Consider the following 22,078-nt stretch of genomic DNA (forward strand, 5'->3'; position numbering starts at 1 on the left):
TAATTAAAAAAACATGGTTAGGTTACATGTGTTAGCAACTGACACTCAGGTATATATTTCCACAATTTCTCTCAATCTGCTCAATGCCTTTGAGCTGTCAGCCTACTCGTTCACCAGTTATTCATGGGTGAATTAACAGCTCCTCCAATAAAACATTAGGGTGATTGAAAGCATTTTCTTTGGGTCTCATTAAATGCTTACAATGAATTCCATTCTCCTCTCTTGCTACTTCCTCAGATTGCAGTCTCCACTCGTAATCTTGGTGCTCTATTTCAATGTTTCTCAGCAAGTTATGTATGAACCCAGGGAGAAGTTTTGAAGGGGGACAGTGACACCCCTTCTCCCAATCTAGGTACTAGATTCACTCAGCTCCTTCTGATTACATCTTGGCATTCATCACATTTAGTATCACACCAGAGATGGGATGTATCTGTCCTCTCAACTTGAACCATGGTCCTTACCTCGAGGCTGGTCAGTTAAAAATTATCAGTGGATAAGGCTTTAAAAGGGATAATCAATAAAATAATGCACAGGCACTTGACAATGTTTGACATAATTATGGAGAGTCAGCACAAGTTGGTAAAAGACCGAGCATGCTTGACTAATCCAATAGAGTTTTTTGGTGAAGGTGCAGAGGTAGTTAATGAAGGAGGTGCAATGGAGATTGCCTATGTAAATTTTAAGAAACATTTTGACAGGAGTATTAAATGTTAACAAAATTAAGTTGCATGGAATAGGAGATCAATGGCAAATTAGATTTTAAAAACTGTTTCACGATGTTCAATAAAAAGCAATGGAAAATGTTGTTTTTCAGATTGCTTTATGGTGGACAGTGATCATTTTTAAAATGAATTAATGGGATATGGATTTTGCTGGCCAGCCAGCATTTACTGCCTGTCCCTAGTTATCCTTGAAAGAGTGTTGATGAGCTACCTTGAACTACTGCAGTCCACCTGCTGTGGGTTGATTCACTTTGCTATTCTGGAGGGAATTCAAGGAGTTTGACCCAGTGATAGTGAAGGATACCTAAGGTTATATGCTAAGAGCAATATTACTCCTTTTTTCTTCAGACATGTAATAAATATATTTCAAGATTTGCCCATGATATAAGTGCATTAAATGTAGCAGAACATATGTAAGTGTGTAGAATGGGAAGGCAAATTGCCAGTAGAATTTAATACAGAGAAGTGTGAGAATATAAAAAGGTAAAATACTGTGGATGCTGGAAAATCTGAAACAAACACTAAGCAGGTCTGGCTGCCTCTGTGGAGAGAGAAATAGAGCTAACGTTTTGAGTCCAGTATGACACTTCTTCAGTTCTGTGATACCATTCAGGGCAGAGCGGCCCCCTTGATTGATACCCTATCAACATCCATTCAGAACCAATGTACAGTAGCACTGATATACTATCTACAAGATTCAGTGCGGCAATGTGTCAAAGCTCCTAAGACAGCACCATCCAAACCATGATCTCTAGCCTTTTGGGCCACAAAGCATCCTGTTGACAGGTCTTGATGAATTGGATGGTTCCAAGGGGGTATAGGCTCCAATTTCTTACAATCTTCTCCACCCCTAACAATCTCAAAGCAGACATGAACTCCACCCCGAAAGAGTACTGGATGGCCTTCCCCAAGGATCCCTGACTCCCAGCCCCAGAAGTCCAGGGACTGAACATGAATGGTCTTGCCTGGTCTAGTCACCACATTTTGGGGTTCAAAAATTCCAAATTCTCATCTCAATCAAGCTGTTAATCAGTTGAATGACTAGCTGCCTCCTGGAACCATGACTGTGAAAATCATGAGTAGTTCATAGAGGCAGCTAGTCAGACCCTTGCAAAAACTAAAAATATCAAGGACCTGAGATTCCCAGTGTCTTCTGGAATTTTTGCCCAAGAAGGGGCACTGATTTTCTTTCCCTACAGATACGACCAGACTTGCCGAGTTTCTCTAACACTTTGTTTTTAAATTTCAGACATCCAGCGTTGACAGTATTTTGCTTTTGTTTGAAATTGGCAGAATCTGTTTATATCAATGGTTCGCTCATTAATTTTAAACGTGACACAAGTGTGAGTGTCACTGTCTTATCTTATTAAATACTATGGCTGAAGAAATGTGGCAACATCACTACAGTAAGAACCCCTCCAGGCCAGACAGCATTCTGACTTGGAACTTTATTGCCATTCTTTGACTATCATTGGGACAAAGTTCCTCTGTCCTCAATAGCTTTTTTGGGTACCTAAGCTATACAGGCTGGACTTGTTTAAGAAGGCAGCTTACCACTATCTTTTAAAGGGCATTAGTGGAGGGAAATTCAGTGCTGGCCTTGACAGCAATGTCTACATCCAGTGAATGAATTTTTTAAAAAAGAAATAGAAGTAGGAATTGGCCCAAAAAGCCTTGCAGCTTAGCTCAGTTTTTTTTCCTGGCTCTCAGAACCCTTGATTTAATTGTTAATCAAACTTTAGTCCAATTCAACCTTGAATACATTCAATTTCCCAAACTACACTGCTCTCCCTGGCAGAGAATTTCAAAAACTAACAACACTCTGAGGGAAGAAATTCTTCCTACTCTCCATCTTAAATAGTAAACCCTTTCTTTTGAAACTGTGCTCCACAATTTGATAGTCATGTCAAACAAGAAAGATGTTTACAACAAAATACAGCCCATGGTAACAGCTTATACCTGGATTCTTCTAAGATGGAGAAACGATTGAGTTAGAGCCACTGTGGGGTTCTGGCTGAACGGGGGACCCTTCTGCTCTTCCACAAGCATATTGGAAGGATTTAAAGACTGATAATCAACCTGTGTGGCCAAGCCACAACATACCTTTCTTGGCAAAAACCCTTGAGTGGGACTTGAAGCTGGAGTTTCCAGCTCAGAGGTAAAGACACTTCTGCCTGTGCCCACAGAACTTCTTAACTCTCTAATTCTAAGGGCAACACCATCCCAACTTCTACCTCTGAAGCCTGCTCAGAATCTTATATGTTCCAGCAAAATCAGCTCTCATTCTTTTAATCTAGTTAATCCATTGATTAATTTTGGTTATTTTGTTATTATCGTGCTATTCTGACTGGAACTTTCATATCACATTTGGTCTAAACATTATTTAGAATAACAGCAGAGGAAATAACAAAAGTTAGAATACAGTAGCGCCTCGACTAACAAATCTAATCCGTTCTGGGACCCCGAATCAATTTTCCCATTGTTTGGATATTCAAAACGCGCGTAGCAAAGCAGAACAATTACAATGAAACCACAGGTTTTTTGCGTTCGTATCTTTGTTCGTACTTTGAATTTCGTACGTACGTTGAAGCAAAACTTTACGTACAATCCTGTTCGTAAACCGATTTGTTCGTGAACGGGGTCGTTCGTATGTCGAGGCGCTACTGTATTTGCTTCCCTTCAAGGCTTAAAAGCCCAAATTGGTGATCATGAAATGTGAGTTTTTTTTTGGAATTTGATCTCTTTAACAAGTCAAGAATAATTAGAGAGAAAATTCCACTTTTCTTAAAAATTTGATTTTGTCTACACATTTTAAATTTGTTCAAATTTTAGTCCTACTGCAAGGTCTAAAATGCAGAAATGGCATTTTTTCACTTTATGGTAACTTGCAAACAAATGTAAAGTTATAAAACATCAAAATATACTTTCATTGTGTTTTCTTCACACATTAAATAATAAAAACTGAATACCATCTCACAGCCAACTCATCCAATTATTGAATCAATGAACATTCAAAATGAGTCTGCACTATTTAAACACAAATAAACATTTAACAATTACTGCATACAAATTTTAATTTGCATCATTACCTTCTGTTTTACAACTGTGGTTGTAAGCTTTTCTGTAGTTTTTTCCACAGGCACACAAGTATGACCCTTTTGTGTTATTGCAGTATTGTGAGCAAGCTCCAAATTGAAGGCACTCATTAATATCTGGAAAAAAAATTCAAATATGAAAGATCTTTTTGCATTAACGAATGCACTAAAAACATTAATGGTCTTGGAGCAATATCATCAATAATTGATGGAAACTTAAGATGGTCTTCCATATAATTTAATTTAATTTTGACATCCCAGATCCAGAAAACAAGACATGACAAAATTGAACAGGAAACTATGTTTGTGTTATTTATCATTCATCCACTTAGTTCTGACTGCGATGTGTTACCATTAACTCACGCTGTTTATATTTGGATAAGGAATGACAACATCACATGAATGACAACACATTATCAATGAGGATGAGCACCTCGCCAAGACCTTCCCCACACCTCCACTGCATGCCTTTAAACAACCGCCAAACCCCAAACAGATCATTGTTCGTAGCAAGCTGCCCATCTTTCAGGACAACTCCATACAACCCTGTCACGGTAGGTGCTGCAAGGCGTGTTAGAGTGTGGACATGGATACCACCATTACACATGGGGACACCTCCCACCATTTATGTGGCAGGTACTCATGTGACTCAGCCAACGTTGTCTATCTTATACATTGCAGGCAAGGATGCCCTGAGGCATGGTACATTGGGGAAACCGAGCAAAGGCTACAGAAACAGATGAATGAGCACCGCACAACAATCAACAGACAGGAATGTCCCCTCCCAGTTGGGGAACACTTCAGTGGTCCAGGACATTCGACCTCGGACCTTCGGGTGACCATCCTCCAAGGCGGACTTCGGGACAGGCAGCAGCGAAAAGTGGCTGAGCAAAGGCTGATAGCTAAGTTCCATACCCATAGGTAGGACCTCAATCGAGACCTTGGGTTCATGACACGCACACAGACACTCACACACACCTTTACAGACAAACACACTCCAACACTCACACATGCATCCTCTCAGAGACTTAGACCACTCTACACTCATGCACACACATATACACTCTCTCACAGACACTCACAACCCCCCATCCCAGACACACACACACACACTCCCTCATTCACACATGCACCCCTCACAGACTTAAGACACTCTCCACTCACTACACACACATATACGCACACATATATTTTGTGGTGTGAATTTGTACTTGCAGAGTTACATTGTACTTTGCTCAAAGACTGTATGAATTCATGTAAAACCGTTATCTCACTTTTTGGATTAGAATCAATCTAAACATCATGGCATAGACAGAGAACACAGGGGGCTAACTCCTTCAACATATTGTCTAGCTAACACCAGTTGTTACAGTTAACCTGAGAATGCAACTTTTAAAAAAAGGTTTTGTGATTTACACGTGAAAGAAGTGAAACTATCACGGTACTCGAACAGATGAAAGACTCATCAGACAATCAAGGCATTTTTCAATATATAATTTCAGTTACATCGCACTGTAAATTTTTGCTATAAATTCTGTGCCTTACAATTGTGTCCTCCACAATCACTTGATGAAGGATCGGTGCTCCGAAAGCTAGTGTGCTTCCAGTTAAACCTGTTGGACTATAACCTGGTATTGCGTGATTTTTAACTTTATATTTGGATAAGAGTTGTTAAGCATACATCTACAAAGCACTGAAAATATTCAAAAGGTTAAAAAAAAAAGTGTTCACTCTTGATATTCTTGCAATGTTTTCTGCTAAACTGATCATTGTGATAAGGCTTATGGGCATTTGATGTTCAGTCCCAGCAGCAAACAAATGTAAGAGGTATAAATATGAATTGATTGTCAAGTTCCTTGTGCACTAAACCAGCAATATGCCTGTACCCTAACTGGAGGGGACAACATCTCTCGGCATATAACTACATTTATGTATTGGACATCAATCCGTGTGTTTACAAATTTCATTCCAGTTAACACTTCCAGTTTTTTTACCTTTTGGCGTTACAGTCATAATGGCGCCTATTTAAACATGACATAAATCTTACAGCCAAAACTGCTGAGGAGATTTTCCATTAAACTCAAGCCTTAAAGATGAAAGGTCAGAAGTCTGACTCACTCTATCAACTTGTAATTTGCAATCTTCTGGATTACACTGCATAACATTAATAAAATGAATTACCTCTTTTAAAGATTATTTTAAATGAACTTAAGAATAAAGGTAAAATGTTATAACTGAATGATTCTTCTACCTTTTGCTGTGAATTAAAAGAGTCAGAATTGTAGTCACTTTTATAAATTCTTCAATTTAAGATTTGACCCAACATCATGTATGTAAGTATTTATGGGCTTATGGAGAGCAAACAGGAAACTGGATTTGGGAAAAAATTCAGATCAACCATGAACTCATTGAATGACAAAATAGTCTTGCTCTAAACATCTACATTCTCAATTAAATGTAAGATACAATTCTTCTAAAGTGACATCCTATGCCATAAAGAACAAGTTAATTACCTTCACACTGCTTTGAGGCTTTGTTCCTTTGAAAGCCAGGTTGACACTCACAGAAAAGTGAAAACATTGTTCTGTTGCAATAGGCATCATTCCCACAAGGATTTGTCTCTTGATCACAATTAAACTCATTATAATCTGAAAATAAAAACCAAAAAAAACAAAAATACACATAGACATCATGGAAACCTGCAAATCACAAAGAAAACCAGGGGGGAAAAGCATATATACAGTAAAATAGTCCATACTGGCAGAGAGAATGAGCAACTTTATGTGTCAGACACTGATAGATCATGATATAAAAGTGAACGTTAGAATTCAGCAAAGTCTTTCCAAACTGGGATTGACTTACACACTGAGTATGAAATGTAAACTATATTGGAGGTTGCCATAAGACACTATTTATTCAAATGAAATTATTAATTATTCAAATTATTAATTATTATGCACTTTATTGAATGAATCTATTCTTCAAGATGACCATTAATGACAATTTTTTTTCAAACTTATTAAATTAATTGGTCATACTTTCCCATCTTGTTGGCAAAGTATTTTATCAAAAAAGTTTCATGGTGGTTGGTACTGTACATCAGCATTTCAACATGTAACTAACAGAGTGTCACAGGAATTGGGTGCTGGGACCACATTTATTTACAATTACAATCTGTGCTTCACAAGGGTAACTGCTACTAATTCTCTCTGCTATCTGACACTCACGCGGCCATGACTCATTCTAATTCTGCTACTGCACACCTCCCACCATTACTTATATGCCATAATTCACATTAATGTATGAATCATATCGAATCAAGGGCTCTCACCCACCTTTTCCTCTTAATTTTTGAACACTTGCTGCCCTCTGCACTTCCCACACACTCAATACAGACACCCTATCACCTCCTTTGCCCCTATATCATCACTAACTGCTCTTCCATCGATTGTCATTATACTCTCTTTGTCTCATTGCCAGAAAAGTTGACCTCCCTTTGTTCCTTATCACTGATGTCTCCACTGTATCCCAAACTGTTAGGCCTGTCATTCCCAAACTGGTTGTACTTGACTTACAGGACTGGTGGTGGCAAACCGATAGACTAGCATTGGACGATACCTTTGACTGAGTGTGGTGACACTCCTGACCGTATGTGGTTGACCCCCTCTGAGGACTTTGACATTCATTTTACACGGTCCTTTGACTGAAGCACATGCGATGTTTGCTGGGTAACCTGCTGACACGTGTTCCAGGTGTGACATTGACTTATCAAGATGCCATTCAGAAACATGTCCATCACCTTGATTGCTCAGTGCATCAGATGGTGGTAAGTTGCATGCCTCTCTTATTGTACTAAATAATAATGCAAGTCACAGAGACTGAAAGCCTGTGAGTAAGCACAAAAAAGCCTGCATGCCTGCAAATCATGCATCTCAGAATTGCAAGTGAAGACCTGAAGGGATGAAGTGGCATGTGAGTTGGTGCAAAAGTAGTCATGGTGTTGTGATGAGACTGGTGGTGTGTCATGGGTAGAGGAGGATAGGATCCATGGAACATGCAGGGAAATTATGGTGAACACAGAGATGAGTGAAAGCCCAGAGAAACAATCAATGAATTGTTGCTGCTTGGTAGTCACTCTGAGTTTCATGTCTGGCACTGCTTAGTTCTCAGGGAAAGTGAGGAGGTTTGGGAGCTGCACAGAAATGAGACAAGTTTAGATTAAGAATGAGATGCAAATACTTGGAAACAAGGTTAGCACCACTCATTAGTGAGGTTCAGAACTCACTATTTAAAGTCTCAGGGGAAAATCAGAAATTACACTCAACATCAAGAAGCTGTTTTTTTTCACCATATTTTTTCATCCATCTTGCCTCTGCCTACACTGCTCAAGGGAGCAGAAAATTCTGACTTGTCTTTGGCATCCAAAGGAGAAAGTTCAATGAATGTATTCTGAGTCATTTTGGCCATGTGTTACAGACAGAAACGAGATTGTAGGAAGGTTCTTAATTTTTTATCCATCTCTAGAGTACCCACAACAAAGTTTGTTCTAAAGAGAGGGTGGTTTAATGCCTTGAGCAAAATGAATCTCAAGACAGGTTTTCTTGCTTATTTTTTTAGAAACATAAATGTCTATTTTTCAAACCCAAACAGAATTTCACACTCACAGAAAGCACATGAGCTCAAGAAAAGATGGTTAATGAATAAGGCAATATGCTATTAGAACATAGACCATAGAACAGTACAGCACAGAACAGGCCCTTCAGCCCACGATGTTGTGCCGACCACTGATCCTCATGTATGCACCCTTACATTTCTGTGACTATATGCACGTCCAGGAGTTTCTTAAATGTCCCCAATGACCCTGCCTCCACAACTGCTGCTGGCAACGCATTCCATGCTCTCACAACTCTCTGTGTAAAGAACCTGACTCTGACATACCCTCTATACTTTCCTCCAACCAGCTTAAAACTATGACCCCTTGTGTTAGTCATTTCTGCCCTGCCCTGGGAAATAGTCTCTGGCTATCGACTCTATCTATGCCTCTCATTATCTTGTTTCCCTCAATTAGGTCCCCTCTTCTCCTCCTTTTCTCCAATGAAAAAGGTCCAAACTCAGTCAACCCCTCTTCATAAGATTTGCCCTCCAGTCCAGGCAGCATCCTGGTAAATCTCCTCTGAACCCTCTCCAAAGCATCCACATCTTTCTTATAATAGGGCGACCAGAACTGGACGCAGTATTCCAAGTGCGGTCTAACCAAAATTTTATAGAGCTGCAACAAGATCTCATGACTCTTAAACTCAATACCCCTATTAATGAAAGCCAAAACACCATATGCTTTCTTAACAACCCTGTCCACTTGGGTGGCCATTTTAAGGGATTTATGTACCTGCACCCCAAGATCCCTTTGTTCCTCCACACTGCAAAGAATCCTATCCTTAGTCCTGTACTCAGCTTTCAAATTCGACCTTCCAAAATGCATCACCTCGCATTTATCCAGGTTGAACTCCATCTGCCACCTCTCAGCCCATCTCTGCATCCTGTCAATGTCCCGCTGCAGCCTACAACAGCCCTCTATACTGCCAATGACACCTCCAACCTTTGTGTCATCTGCAAACTTGCTGACCCATCCTTCAATCCCCTCATCCAAGTCATTAATAAAAATTACAAACAATAGAGACGCAAGGACAGAGCCCTGTGGAACACCACTCACTACAGACTTCCAGATGTTGGCCAGCCAATTCTGTATCCAGACAGCTATGTTCCCCTGAATCCCATTCCTCCTGACCTTCTGAATGAGCCTACCATGGGGAACCTTATCAAATGCCTTGCTGAAGTCCAGATACACCACATCCACAGCTCGACCCTCATCAACTTTTCTAGTCACATCCTCAAAGGACTCGATAAGGTTTGTGAGGCATGACCTGCCCCTCACAAAGCTGTGTTGACTGCATTTAATCAAGCCATGCTCTTCCAGGTGGTCATAAATCTTATCCTTTAGAATCCCTTCTAACACCTTGCAGAAGACAGACGTGAGACTTACTGGTCTGTAATTGCCGGGGATTTCCCTTTTCCTTTCTTGAAGAGAGGAATTACATTTGCCTCTCTCCCGTCCTCAGGTATGACTCCAGCGGAGAGCGAGGATGCAAAGATCTTCGCAAGTGGCGAAGCAATTACATTTCTCGTTTCCCAAAGCAGCCGAGGACAAATCTGGTCCGGGCCTGGCGACTTGTCAATCTTAATGTTTGACAAAATTTTCACCACATCAGCTTCCTCTATCTCTATCCATCTCACACCTGCTCTTCAAAAGTTTCATTCACTATAAAGTTCGTTTCTTTCGTAAAGACAGAAGCAAAAAACTCATTTAGGGCTTCCCCTACCTCCTCAGACTCCACACACAAATTCCCTATGCTATCCTTGATCGGCCCTAATCTTTCTTTGACCATTAGGACATAAGAACAATCACAATAGTCATTATACTGTTGTTTTTTGAGATGGAAGCTGGAGATGTTACAGGACTGATGGCTTTTTTTTTGTTCACTGAAGAAAATTGAAGTTCGAAGTTTCAGTTAATGAGTTCCCTGTGGTAAGTGTGGGAATCTGTCAGTTGTGAGGGGAGGAGGGTTTCTTGATCAGTACTAAGTTGTATTTGGTTGAGGCAGGAACATAGGACAGGTGGGATAGCTGCTGAGAATGACTAATGTCCTGATGCTTCTTTCTGATCCATCTTTCTGTAACATCCAACCCCACCCAATCCCAGAACGCCCGTACTGAGAAGCACCACTTTGACACTTTTGGTCCTTACAATGTTGGCTACCTGGTAGCTGGCAGTGCCAACTGTCCAAAACCTGCTAGTCCTTGATTGGCTGGCAGCTCTCACCGAGTGAGATTTCCTTTCCAGAGACTTGGTTGCAGAGGAAGGTCTGGATTGATTGATTTAAAACTGCTTGTTAAGAAGAAGACAGGCCTTCCATTAAAGAGGTAGTGCAGGTATCTCACCAACCTTTGTGCAAGTAAGCAAGGTACTGAGAAAAATAGAAGATTTCTCTAAATATACCTCTTAGGATGGACAAATTAACGAAAGTTCAGACTGCAGAAAAGGCCACAACCAGTAAGATGCTGATCTTAAAACTTCGGATACTATTTTCTCTATTTTAGACTAAATATGGATATGGGCGTGTTAGGTGTTGACTAACTCACCATCTCCACAGCTAAGAAAGCTTACTGGATTACATGCCAATCAGCTTGTTTTTATAATATACAGACAGACAGCTAAATCAAAGCAGCCTTTCTACCTCTGTATTCACAGTATTGTAAAATTAAACTATCAAAGATCCCCAATAGTCTCTCTCCTGGTTCCTCACCAGACTTTTCAATAATCAATCCCAGACCTTGCAAATAATTAATTGCCATGCACCAGTTTTGCATTCTAAATAAAAGACTTAACTTTTTTCAATGCACATTAAGTTTAGCAGAGAGAAAATTAAACAACGTGATGATTTTATTAACATCTGTGCTTTAAACCTAAAATGTTCATTCTCAGCCCCCATTCATGTAAAAGACAGGCAGTCAAACAAACAAGACAGGGGATAAATAAAATAAATTACCAAAACTGGCCAGACTGCTTAAATGGTTTTTACAGTGTGTTGTTTCACAGGTATAGATATCGAGTCTTTGGTTGCTCCTGCCAGTTGAAAATTGGACCTTCTGAATTGTATGTTAAAATGTTTAAGAAATCTTTGAACAATGGTGGCAACTGACACATGCACAAATATTTCTCAGCTTCTTATCAGGTCCTTGCTTTGAAACACAAGAAGGACTGGACTATGTTTAATATATAATCATACAAGTACCCTGTACATTTATAGTTGTATCAGAAGTCTAGTAGTTCTAAGACTGTTAAGTTAGACATTTCTCATAAGAGTCCTGATGGAATTATTAATATGTATGTATTTTTTATCAAGCTAAAATGAAAAAAAAAATCAAAGAGTACAGCCATAGCAATTCGACCAGAAATACATCAATTACACCTCCAAGGTTTCTCTGCAGGAAATCAACAGAGCTGCACAAAGCAAGGGCGAAAGGATATCATTATACTCATGTTCAGCATTGCAGACCTGCTGCACTTGTGTGTACTACCAAATTTCAAGGCATTACACTTGCACTGATTTTTTTTACAATTAGGACTTACTTCTAGTACAGTCTTGTTCATCAGACCCACCATCAGCACAGTCGTTGAACATGTCACATTGTAGTTCCACAGGAATACACTTCCCATTGCTGCATGTAAACTCATCCTTCCCACAAGACTGTTGAATTTGCTTACCTATTAGTTAAAGAGACAGTGAATTATGAAGCATGATGCACAAATGCCAAATGTTATATAAGGCACACAGACTTAAGGATTTTCTGGCATTGGAAAGAGTGCAACAAAGATTTACCAGAATAATTCTTTAGATGACAAAACTCATTTGTAAAAGAGATTGGGTTGGTTCAGACTATATACACTGGTGTTTAGAAGAATGAGGAGTATCTCACAAAAAAAACTTATAAAATTCTAGCAGGACCAGACAAGGTCCCAATGCCCAGGAACTCCAGAAGTAGGGGTCACAATCTAAGGATATGGAGTAGGCCATTTAGGACTGAGATGGGGAGAACTTTCTTTACCCCGACAGTGGTAAGCCTGTGGAATCTCTGCCACAGAAAAGAGTTGAGATCACAACATTGAATGTTTTCAAAAAGGAGTTAGATATAGCCCCTAGGATGAAAAGGATCAAAGGGTATGGGTAGAAATCAGGAACAAGGTGTTGAGTTGGATCATCTGCATTATCATATTGAATAGTGGAGCAAGCTGGAAGAGACAAATATCTACTCCTGCTCCAATTCTCTATGTTTTTATGGTTATGAAAGGTTATTCAAAAAGTTGACAGTGTACATTTTAAAATCAAAACTGGTGGTAATGATGTGTGACTGTCAAGTTAGTCGGGGCCTATCTATGTTGGTGCAGAATCAGTGTACATCTGAAGCCACAGGTTGGAATTGATACTCAGTCCACAGCTTTGGGATTAGCTGCCATCATATAGTTGTATTTCCACAGACAGCTTGCCTGGTGGAAGACATGAATTTTAAACTTCCCATTTGACCAGCAGAAACCTTCATGTCTATTGGGGCTGCTGGGGTTGGTAGGGGAGGAGAGCCTGTATCAGTGAAATCAGCTGTCCACTCCTGCAGCCCCTAACTCCACAGAAAAGTATTTCTTAAGAATAAAAACAAAATAACAATATTTTTGTTTTGCTGAAGAATCAATGAACTATTTGTCAAGTGTGTCTTTCATTATGTTAGGTTCTTAATTTATAAGACATGGATCCTAATGTCTGGCCATGACCTAATACTGCAATCCATGAATTTGATAGTTTGACCAACACTGCATGGACATCCCTTTGCTGCAGTGGTAGACATTGCAACTTTACACACATGCAATAGGGATAAAGTAGTTTCTTCTATGTATTCAAAATAGTTATCCATATTTATTGATTATACATTTTCATGTGCTTGGAAATCCAGTGATACTAACGTATTCCAATTTCTGTAATATGAAATTAGATAGGGCACAAGGTCAACAGTATAACATTAATTCATTCACACCAGGCTACCAGCAGATGTCACATGCTTCAACTCACATACCCCTTGGGTACGTGTAACAATTATATCAGTTGACATTATTCATGGTTATGGATTGTTGACCAAATGATGTAACTGTTAGTAAGGAAGAAATTAGCACAGTTGTACTGTCCAACCACGGTAGATCCATAACAATGAAACAGTTTGCATTGCAAATTCTTCCACCCTGATGGTAAATTCAATTGTTTAAGGCCAGTCTCACAAATTCATAACTATTTCTATCAAGAAGTCTTGCCCTCTGTTTGAAAAGGTTAATTTTCAGTATTGAGAAGGTTAATTTTCAGTGTACCAACTTAATTATCATCAGATTATTAAGGTACTTCACTGTGCCAACTGATTTACTTATTTATGATGAAAGAAATAGAAAACTTTTGCACTTACCGATCTTTGGGAGATTTAGTATAATTATATTAAATGTATAAAATAGATGCATTCAAGTCATACACTGTTATTCTGAACAACAAAAGAATATATTTGAGTCAACAGTTGACTCAAATCCTCATGGATTTGACATTTCCAACTGTATAAAAATGCTCATAATCAGGAAGTTCAACATTTTAAAATAATTATCTTGTACACTTCCAGAAAATTGATGAAAAATCTGTTTTCATTAGTTTGCATGATTCTGATGGGAGAGAGAGAGGACTCCAGATGCTGGAGATCAGAGTCAAAAGGTGTGGTGCGGGAAAAGCACAGCAGATCAGGCAGCATCCGAGGAGCAGGAGAGTCAATGTTTCAAGTATAATCTCTTCATCAGGAACATTCCTGATGATTCTGATTCACAATTTTAAATAAATTGCAAGCAACAAGACTATTTAGCTTTCTTGTTTAACTGTAGTTGGAAATGTTCTAATAAATGTCAGCTTGGTCCAGTGGTAGTAGTAGATGTCTCTAAGTCAGAAGGACATTGGATAGAGCCCTACTCCAGGGACTTCCAAAAATCTTTTTTTGTGCGATGTTGAGGAAATGTTGCTCTGTCAAATGTTGTCCTGTCTTTCAAATAAGATGTTAAATGATGGTTCTGACATCCTGTTTAGGTAGATGTAAAAGAATCTCTGGGAGAACTCCACTGTAGTTTGAATAATAGTCCCACCAACATTTATCTCCTGATCAACTTCGAAAACAGGATCATTAATCTTATTGCCATTTGAAGCGCCAACAGATAAAATGCCTGCAATGTTCATCCACAAAAGAACAATAACTTTAAAGAAAAACAATCAATTAAATGTGAAGCAACTTGGAATGTGAATTACACTGTACAAATCTATGTTCTTCTATTCTTCTCAATGCTGTTAAACTTGATACCAAATCATTTATGTTGATTGACTACTTCACAGCTTAATTGAACATAATTCATTCTTTGCCTGTTGAAAATGTGTGTACTATTATCTTTGAAACTTAACATGTTAACAATTAGAATATTAAGAATACCATCTACATAAAATGGATGCACATACCACAATCTACTTCATCAGAATTGTCACCACAGTTGTTCACTTCATCACAAACTCGCTCAGGTCGCAAGCAAACTCTTCCATTTTTGCATCTGAATGATCTTGTGGGTGGACACTGAAATTTTACTTTGGAAACAAAATGGCAAAAATAAGCATTATAGGTTGATAGCAGATCTTTCTTTAATACTTCATATCAATCTTAGACATATTGCCTATAACTATTCTTGCCCTTCTTACTGTTATTTCTCCTGCCAGTTCTGGTTCAACCTAGCTGTTTAGTTAATCTAGATTGAATTAGTCAATCTTGATTCTTAACGTAGTTTATGCCTTTGATAATTGATATCTAATTTAACTTTTCAATCACATCTGCAAAAAAAACATGCACCGTGATGATGTCATCACAGCTCCACACATCCTGTGGTTCTTAAAACCATATCTATGGTTCAATATTGACAAGACCACAATCCTGTCCATTATGGAATTGTTCTTTTAACCATGGAAAAGTCTTGGTATAGCCAATTCCTAATCCAAACCTCCAACTCACCCTCAATGCCATATCTATGGTTCAATATTGACAAGACCACAATCCTGTCCATTATGGAATTGTTCTTTTAACCATGGAAAAGTCTTGGTATCAGCTTGCCTATTGCATAGGTACCACATTCTGCCTCATGTGTAAATCCTGTGGCACAATCTCCAGAGTTCAATGTCAGAGAGTCCTGAGGCTCCATGCCCAATATCAAAACTTTCATTTTCTAAATTTTATTAAGGAGGTTTTAGAAAAATAGCTATAACCGAATATGCACCTTTAAGAAAATGTGTGTGGCAGTGAGTGAGTTTGACACAGCAGGGTCCCGGAATTCATGACCTGAAAATAAGGTTGAGCTGGATTGACTTGGGGCAGCAAGAGAATTTTGCACGTTTTTTTTGAAAAAAAGGCTGTGCAGGGTTTGAGGGAGAAGACAGAAGAATGGTTTATGTGAAATACTCCTGTGGACAGCCAGTGCAGATATATGGGGTAAATGGCCTCCTGTGCACTGTGATAATTTTATTTATTCTATGCTATATTGGTATGCTTGGGCCACTAAAGAAAATTGATTAAATGTGATACATAATAAATGAGGCAACTTAGGAATTCCCTTTACCCTCAACTGATGACTCCATTGCTGTTATTCTATCATCCCTCGACAACAAGTCATGATTTCAAGTCATTCTGGAGATATTTTTTGTTCTGAGGATGTGCTACAGAATTAATTTGTAATGCCATTAGCTGGACATATGTATGTCTTCAGTACTTTGTAGAAACTGCTTTTCAAAGCAGAAACAACAAGAGTAAAAATGTTTCATTTGTGAAGAAAACAAGCTGCCCAATTAAAACTGTGTAAGAACACTTATAGAGTGAAATTGCATGACCTAGCTCATGGCTGTAAAATACATCAGTTTTGAATATTCAAAGAAAACCAATTGGGAAAATAGCCTTTGCCCACAATGGGAGGCATTTACGTTAGTTGGCTGGATGGTTGGTTTGAGATGCAGAGTGATGCTAACAGCATAAGTTCAAGTCCTGCACAAACTGAGGTTACCATGAAGGTCTTGCCTTCTCAACCTTGCCTCTCGCCTGAGGCATGTGACCCTCAGGTTAAACTCAATGCCAGTCGTCTCTCTGCTCTGGGACTATGATGACTTTATCTTCCTCTGAATCTGCACTCATCAAGGTTTGTGAATTTAAATAAAACCAACTGAAAAACCACCTCACTTGAAACCAAGAATTCTTAAAGGAAAAGTCTGAATTTATGCCAGCATTTCCAGAAATTCAACCACTCACAATTGAATCATTTGTATCAATAGCTTGCATGGAATGCGACACTGGGCGCAGGCCAACATTTGGACAATTTTTTGAATTTTTTTTTCAGTTTAGTTGTTGGCCTGGACATATCCTCCATAGGATTTAATTGTTGTTTGGCCAAATTTTTTTTTGATATAAAACTCTGCAGAGTTTTATATATTTCCCCAGGTTTTGGAGAAGATTGGTGAGTGCAGAAATGTTTTATTGTTCAAGATGTTTCTGCACCTTTCAACATTTTGGAGTAAGCTGTACTTGCTTCAGTACAGCTTTTGCAATAAAGGAAAGAAGGGACCTGGTGACTTGGTTCTGACACTGAGCTACACATGAGCAGGACTGGGAAAAGAATGATGAGACAATTACCAGCACCTAAACAAGTGGGAGAGAAGGGAATCCAGTGATTGTCACCAGCATCTAAATAAGTGAGAGAGATGTGAATACAGAGACAGTCACCAGCACCTCAAAGCAAGCAAGAGATTGGAACCAGACTCTAAATAAAACAACACCAGATGAAGAGAAAGAAAGTTCAGATTGATAACACAAGGATATCATGAGCTGATTAGTTGTTGAGTAGGTTCTGCTAATGATTGTGATTCAACCTCAGCAGTTTTGAAACAAATATACAGTTCTCAACTAGAAAAGGGAAATAAAGAATTAATAGGCACAAAAATAGGGAGCTGATTTCTGAGTAAGGATAAATAATTTCTACTTTCTAATATCCTCCAGTTTCAAGTTAATAGTGTAAGAATAACGTTAAAATAAGTGAAAGTAATTAAAGCTGCAATAAATAAAGTAACTGAAAAGTATAAACCAGGGTATGATAGGGCAGGTCAGCCTGTGGCATGAGAGAACTTGCAGACCCTTCTTGTGACCTATAGATGAGCCTATGTACAGGAAGTGGTATTTACTGCATAACTATGAGCTCAATGTTTTAGAACTTGAGCACCAAGCGTAACTGGGTCACATTAATGAAGCAGAGAACTATGTGGATAGCCTGTTCAGAGAGGTGGTCCCACTGGAACTTAGGGGTAAGAAGACAGAGAATGAGTGATCACGAAGCTGTCAAACAGAAACAGGCAGATAGTGTTGAACTCCCCAGAGCTCCTGCTTACTAATTACTTTTCCATTCTGTATAATGACGAGGACAATGAGTCAGTGAAACAGTGTTGCAAGAATCGAGGCCTTGGCAACATGGGTGGTTCCAACTATAGAAAAGGGAAGCAAGGAGACTAGAAGGGGAGTACTGACAGGGGATTTTATTCAGGGGACTCACAACTATTTCTACCGTCATCAATCTGCCTTCAGGATTGCATGCTGCCTTTCAGATTAGATATTCCTTTGATGAATAGACCGATTGTGGTCTGCATTGGTACTAATGGCAATGGATAGGAAGTGACATGTGGTCCAGCAATCAGAATTAAAGAAGTTAGGCTGCATTAACAATCGGACCTCTGAAGTAGTAATCTCCAGATTATTCCCAGTGCCAGATGCAAGTGAGTACAGAAATCGGAAGATAAGACTGATGAATATGTGACTAGAAAGATGATGCAGGAGAGACAACTTTGGATCCCTGGGAGACGGTATATGGCTCTGGCAAGATGGCACCTGTACAAGTCGGACCCATTACATTGAACAGAGCCGGGTCTAAACTTCTACTGGGGACTTTTACTCGTGCTGTCAGGGAGAGATTAAACTCAGCAGGAGTATAGAAACAGGATAGAATATTAGCAAATAATAACAGAATTCATGAAATGCTGAGAGCTGCTAAAATAGAGAATAGTAAGTTAATAGGTGGAGTTGAAGTAAGGTAGTAATGAACTCTTAGTCATAATCCACTGCATGTATGTGAATGCACAAGGTATAGTTACACAGAGATGTTTTTGAAGTAAGGTTAATATTTCTGGTTTCAAAGTTTTCAGAAAAGGTAGGAAAGTAAACGAAAGGAGGAGGGTTGGTACTTTTAGTTAAGAGTTCATTGCAGAGCTAGAGAAAGGATGTTTCAGAGGGATCAAGGACAGGATCAGTTTGGCTACAGCTACGGCATAAGAAAGGTGCAATAACATTATAAGGTAAAGCCACCATAGCCCTTGTGGACCATATGCTGGTCCTCTCATTAGGGAGAGACGATGATGGTGCTTTGAGAAAGCAGTTCAGTTTGGCTACAGCTACGGCATAAGAAAGGTGCAATAACATTATTTGGCACAGTATATATATTATATATATATATATATATATATATATAAAAGGAAAAGGTAAAGCCACCATAGCCCTTGTGGACCATATGCTGGTCCTCTCATTAGGGAGAGACGATGATGGTGCTTTGAGAAAGCAAGTCCTTCATAATAACCTCAGCTGGTGTGAGAATTGAAACTGTGCTGTTGGCATCACAAAGCAGCCATCCAGCTAACTGAGTTAATGGATTTTAATTATCTGAACATTGACTTGGACAGCAATGGACAAGTGTTCCTCGATAGTGTTCAAGGGAACTTCTACAGGGGATATGTCCAGTCCAAATAGAATGGAGGCACTGCTAGACCTGGCTCTTGGGCATGAGGTGGGCCAAGTGACAATGATGAAACATTTCAGGGGATGGGGAAAATTATGTTAGTCAATTCAATATCACAGTAATTAAGTGGTGGAGAATGGACGCAAATGGGACAAGAACAGAGCTGAGCCAGAAAGATTGGAACCCAAGGTTGGAGGGAAAAACTGTTGCTGAACAATAGACTATCTTCAGGCAAAGGCAAGGTACATTCCCTCAAAAGGGAAAGGTAGAACAAACAAATTCTAAGATCCCTGTAAAAGTAAATTGCAGAAGTGTGGTAAAGAGGGGAGTAGGGTAAATCAGGGGCCAAAAAGGAGATTTACGCTAAGTAGCAAGAGGCTGAGACATTCAATGAAAACTTTGCATCTGCCTTTATCTATAAGGCTGATGCTGCCTAAGGCACAGTGAGAGAGAAGGAAACCCAGTCACTAGAAGGATTTACAATTAATAAGAAGGAGGTATTGGATAAGCTGGCTGTATTTAACATTGTTAAGGCACCTAAACAGGTTGAGACGCATCCAATAATATTAAAGGAAATGAGAGTGGGAATTACAGGGACAACGACAATTATCTTCAATCTTCCCTGAGTTTGGATATAGTACCAGGAGTTTGGAGAATTGCAAACATTATGCCCTTGTTCAAAAAAGATTGGAAGATTGAGCCACCAGTAACAACTAATCTGTTTGACACTGCTGTTGGAAACTTCCAGAAGCAAATCTTTTCAGGATAGATTTCAGGAATTAAAAACCACATAGAGAAAAGTGCATTGATTTGAACAAGTCAGCATGGATTTATTAAAAGAACATCTTGTTTAAATAACTTGCTGGAGTTCTTTGGAATGTTGATGAAGAGGGAGAAATTGTTCCCAATTATAGAAGGATCACGAACCAGAGGGTGCCACTGGAAAATGTTTTGTTAAAGAAACAAGTGCAATGCGAGAAAAATCTTGTTCACACAGCAAAGTTTAACGTATGAAATGCAGTGCCATGGAAACAGCTTCAGTTGAGGCATTCAAAATACCATTAGATGATGACTGAAATAGAGACAATATGCAGGGTTACAGAGAAAGGTTGAGATTGGGACCAAGTTAAAATACTCAGAGAACTGGTGCAGACATGATGGGTCAAATGGCCTCCACTTTCACTGTAGCAATTCTGTGACAGACAGTCTAACAAAGATAATTGGTAATATCACTTCCATTTTGGAATCCAAACTCTGATGCGGCTAGTGGAACACGGGGAGAAAATCCCTTGTAACTTGGTCACTGCAACAATGATATTATGACATTGCCACGACCTCTCAAAATGCCTTCCCCTATTATGCTATTGAGGAATTTCAAGCACAGAAAAAGGTTGAAGTATGGCCTTGTTTATTTTCTTTGATCAATCTCACCTACTGGATCGTGTAATATATCATTGTTTATTTACTTTCCAAATCTGCACAGGACAGTATTTACTGAATTTAAAAGAACTTGAGTAATGTACCACATGTTTCTGGGTTTTCATCTGAGTTGTCTCCACAGTCATCCTCTCCATCACACAGCCAGGATATAAGTTTACAAAGTGTATTGTTGCATTGGAATTCATCCACGTTGCAGGTTGTTTTCACTAGAAAACAGGAGTATTAATCAATCTGTTTTTCAACTTCACATAACTAATATAGTACATGTAAGATTATCAATATTAATTTAGACATGTCAAGTAAAGTATGATTACTCAATGGATTCATTCATTTATAGATCTATTTTCGTCTATTTTACTCTCTTCCAGTTTCATACTGTCATTGATTGGCCAGCCAAAAGTATTTGCTCTTAATAGAGAGCTCCTTACTGTTTTTATAACATTAGCTATAACAAGAAATAAACATGACATGTTCAATCTCTTTATATAAAGTCTTTATATAAATGTAATTTTGTTTCTATGGTAATGAAAAATAAGCCTTGTATCACATTCACTTCACTTAACAATTACTGACTTGGATACAAATGTCCTGTTCCAGCTGGACTGGGAGTTGGGTGAGCAAGGTACTGAGGTGAGTTCAGAATTTACGTGAGAACGAGACCTGGGAGATTTAAACTCCTGGGATTTGCTTGAAAACACTATCACCTTTTCACCAAAAATCAGCTGAAAGCATAAGCTGGTCAAGTAAGTGATGCGGAATTTCGATAGATTTCTGGCCCTACCTGCTCATACACATTTTAGGGAAAGCCACAATAGCTTCCCTGTTCAAGCCATCAGTTAAAATGGCTTACATAATCAAATCACGATTATATTATTGGAACTTTAATACAGAAAACAAAACCCTGGCAATTTCTATTGGGTGCTATTGCTGCTTGGTTAGAAGACCAGATATGACACAAAGATTGGTGAAGGGATAGGTAACGTTGAGGAAGCAGGGTGGTTGCAGAAGGACTGGCTAGGAGAATGGGCAAAGTGGCAAATGGAAAACAAAATAGGAAAGTGTGAAATTATGCACTTTGGTAGGAAGAATAGAGGCATAGACTGTCCTCTAAAGAGATAAAGTCTTCAGATATCTGAAGCACAAAGGGACTTGGGAGTCCTAGTTCACATTTTCTTCAGGTTAACACACGGTTCAATTAGGTAAAAAAAAGAACTGCAGATCTGGAAACCAGAGTCTAGATTAGAGTGGTGCTGGAAAAGCACAGCAGGTCAGGCAGCATCCGAGGAGCAGGAAAATCAACATTTCGGGCAAAAGCCCTTCATCAGGAATAGAGGCAGGGT

General features: G+C 39.0%; 1 protein-coding gene across 1 annotated transcript in view; it reads right to left on the minus strand.

The window, feature by feature from the left end:
* LOC122551725 (low-density lipoprotein receptor-related protein 1-like) overlaps positions 1 to 22,078 on the minus strand; it is a 1,892,490-nt gene that overhangs the window by 88,029 nt on the left and 1,782,383 nt on the right. The window contains exons 71-75 of the mRNA XM_043694091.1: positions 20,822 to 20,944; positions 14,953 to 15,075; positions 12,006 to 12,140; positions 6,331 to 6,465; positions 3,812 to 3,934 (exon numbers count right to left, since the gene is read on the minus strand). Coding sequence (XP_043550026.1) covers positions 3,812 to 3,934; positions 6,331 to 6,465; positions 12,006 to 12,140; positions 14,953 to 15,075; positions 20,822 to 20,944 — 639 coding nt within the window. The remainder of the gene's footprint in view (positions 1 to 3,811; positions 3,935 to 6,330; positions 6,466 to 12,005; positions 12,141 to 14,952; positions 15,076 to 20,821; positions 20,945 to 22,078) is intronic.

Source organism: Chiloscyllium plagiosum, chromosome 7, assembly GCF_004010195.1.
Source record: "Chiloscyllium plagiosum isolate BGI_BamShark_2017 chromosome 7, ASM401019v2, whole genome shotgun sequence".
Lineage (NCBI taxonomy): Eukaryota > Metazoa > Chordata > Chondrichthyes > Orectolobiformes > Hemiscylliidae > Chiloscyllium > Chiloscyllium plagiosum.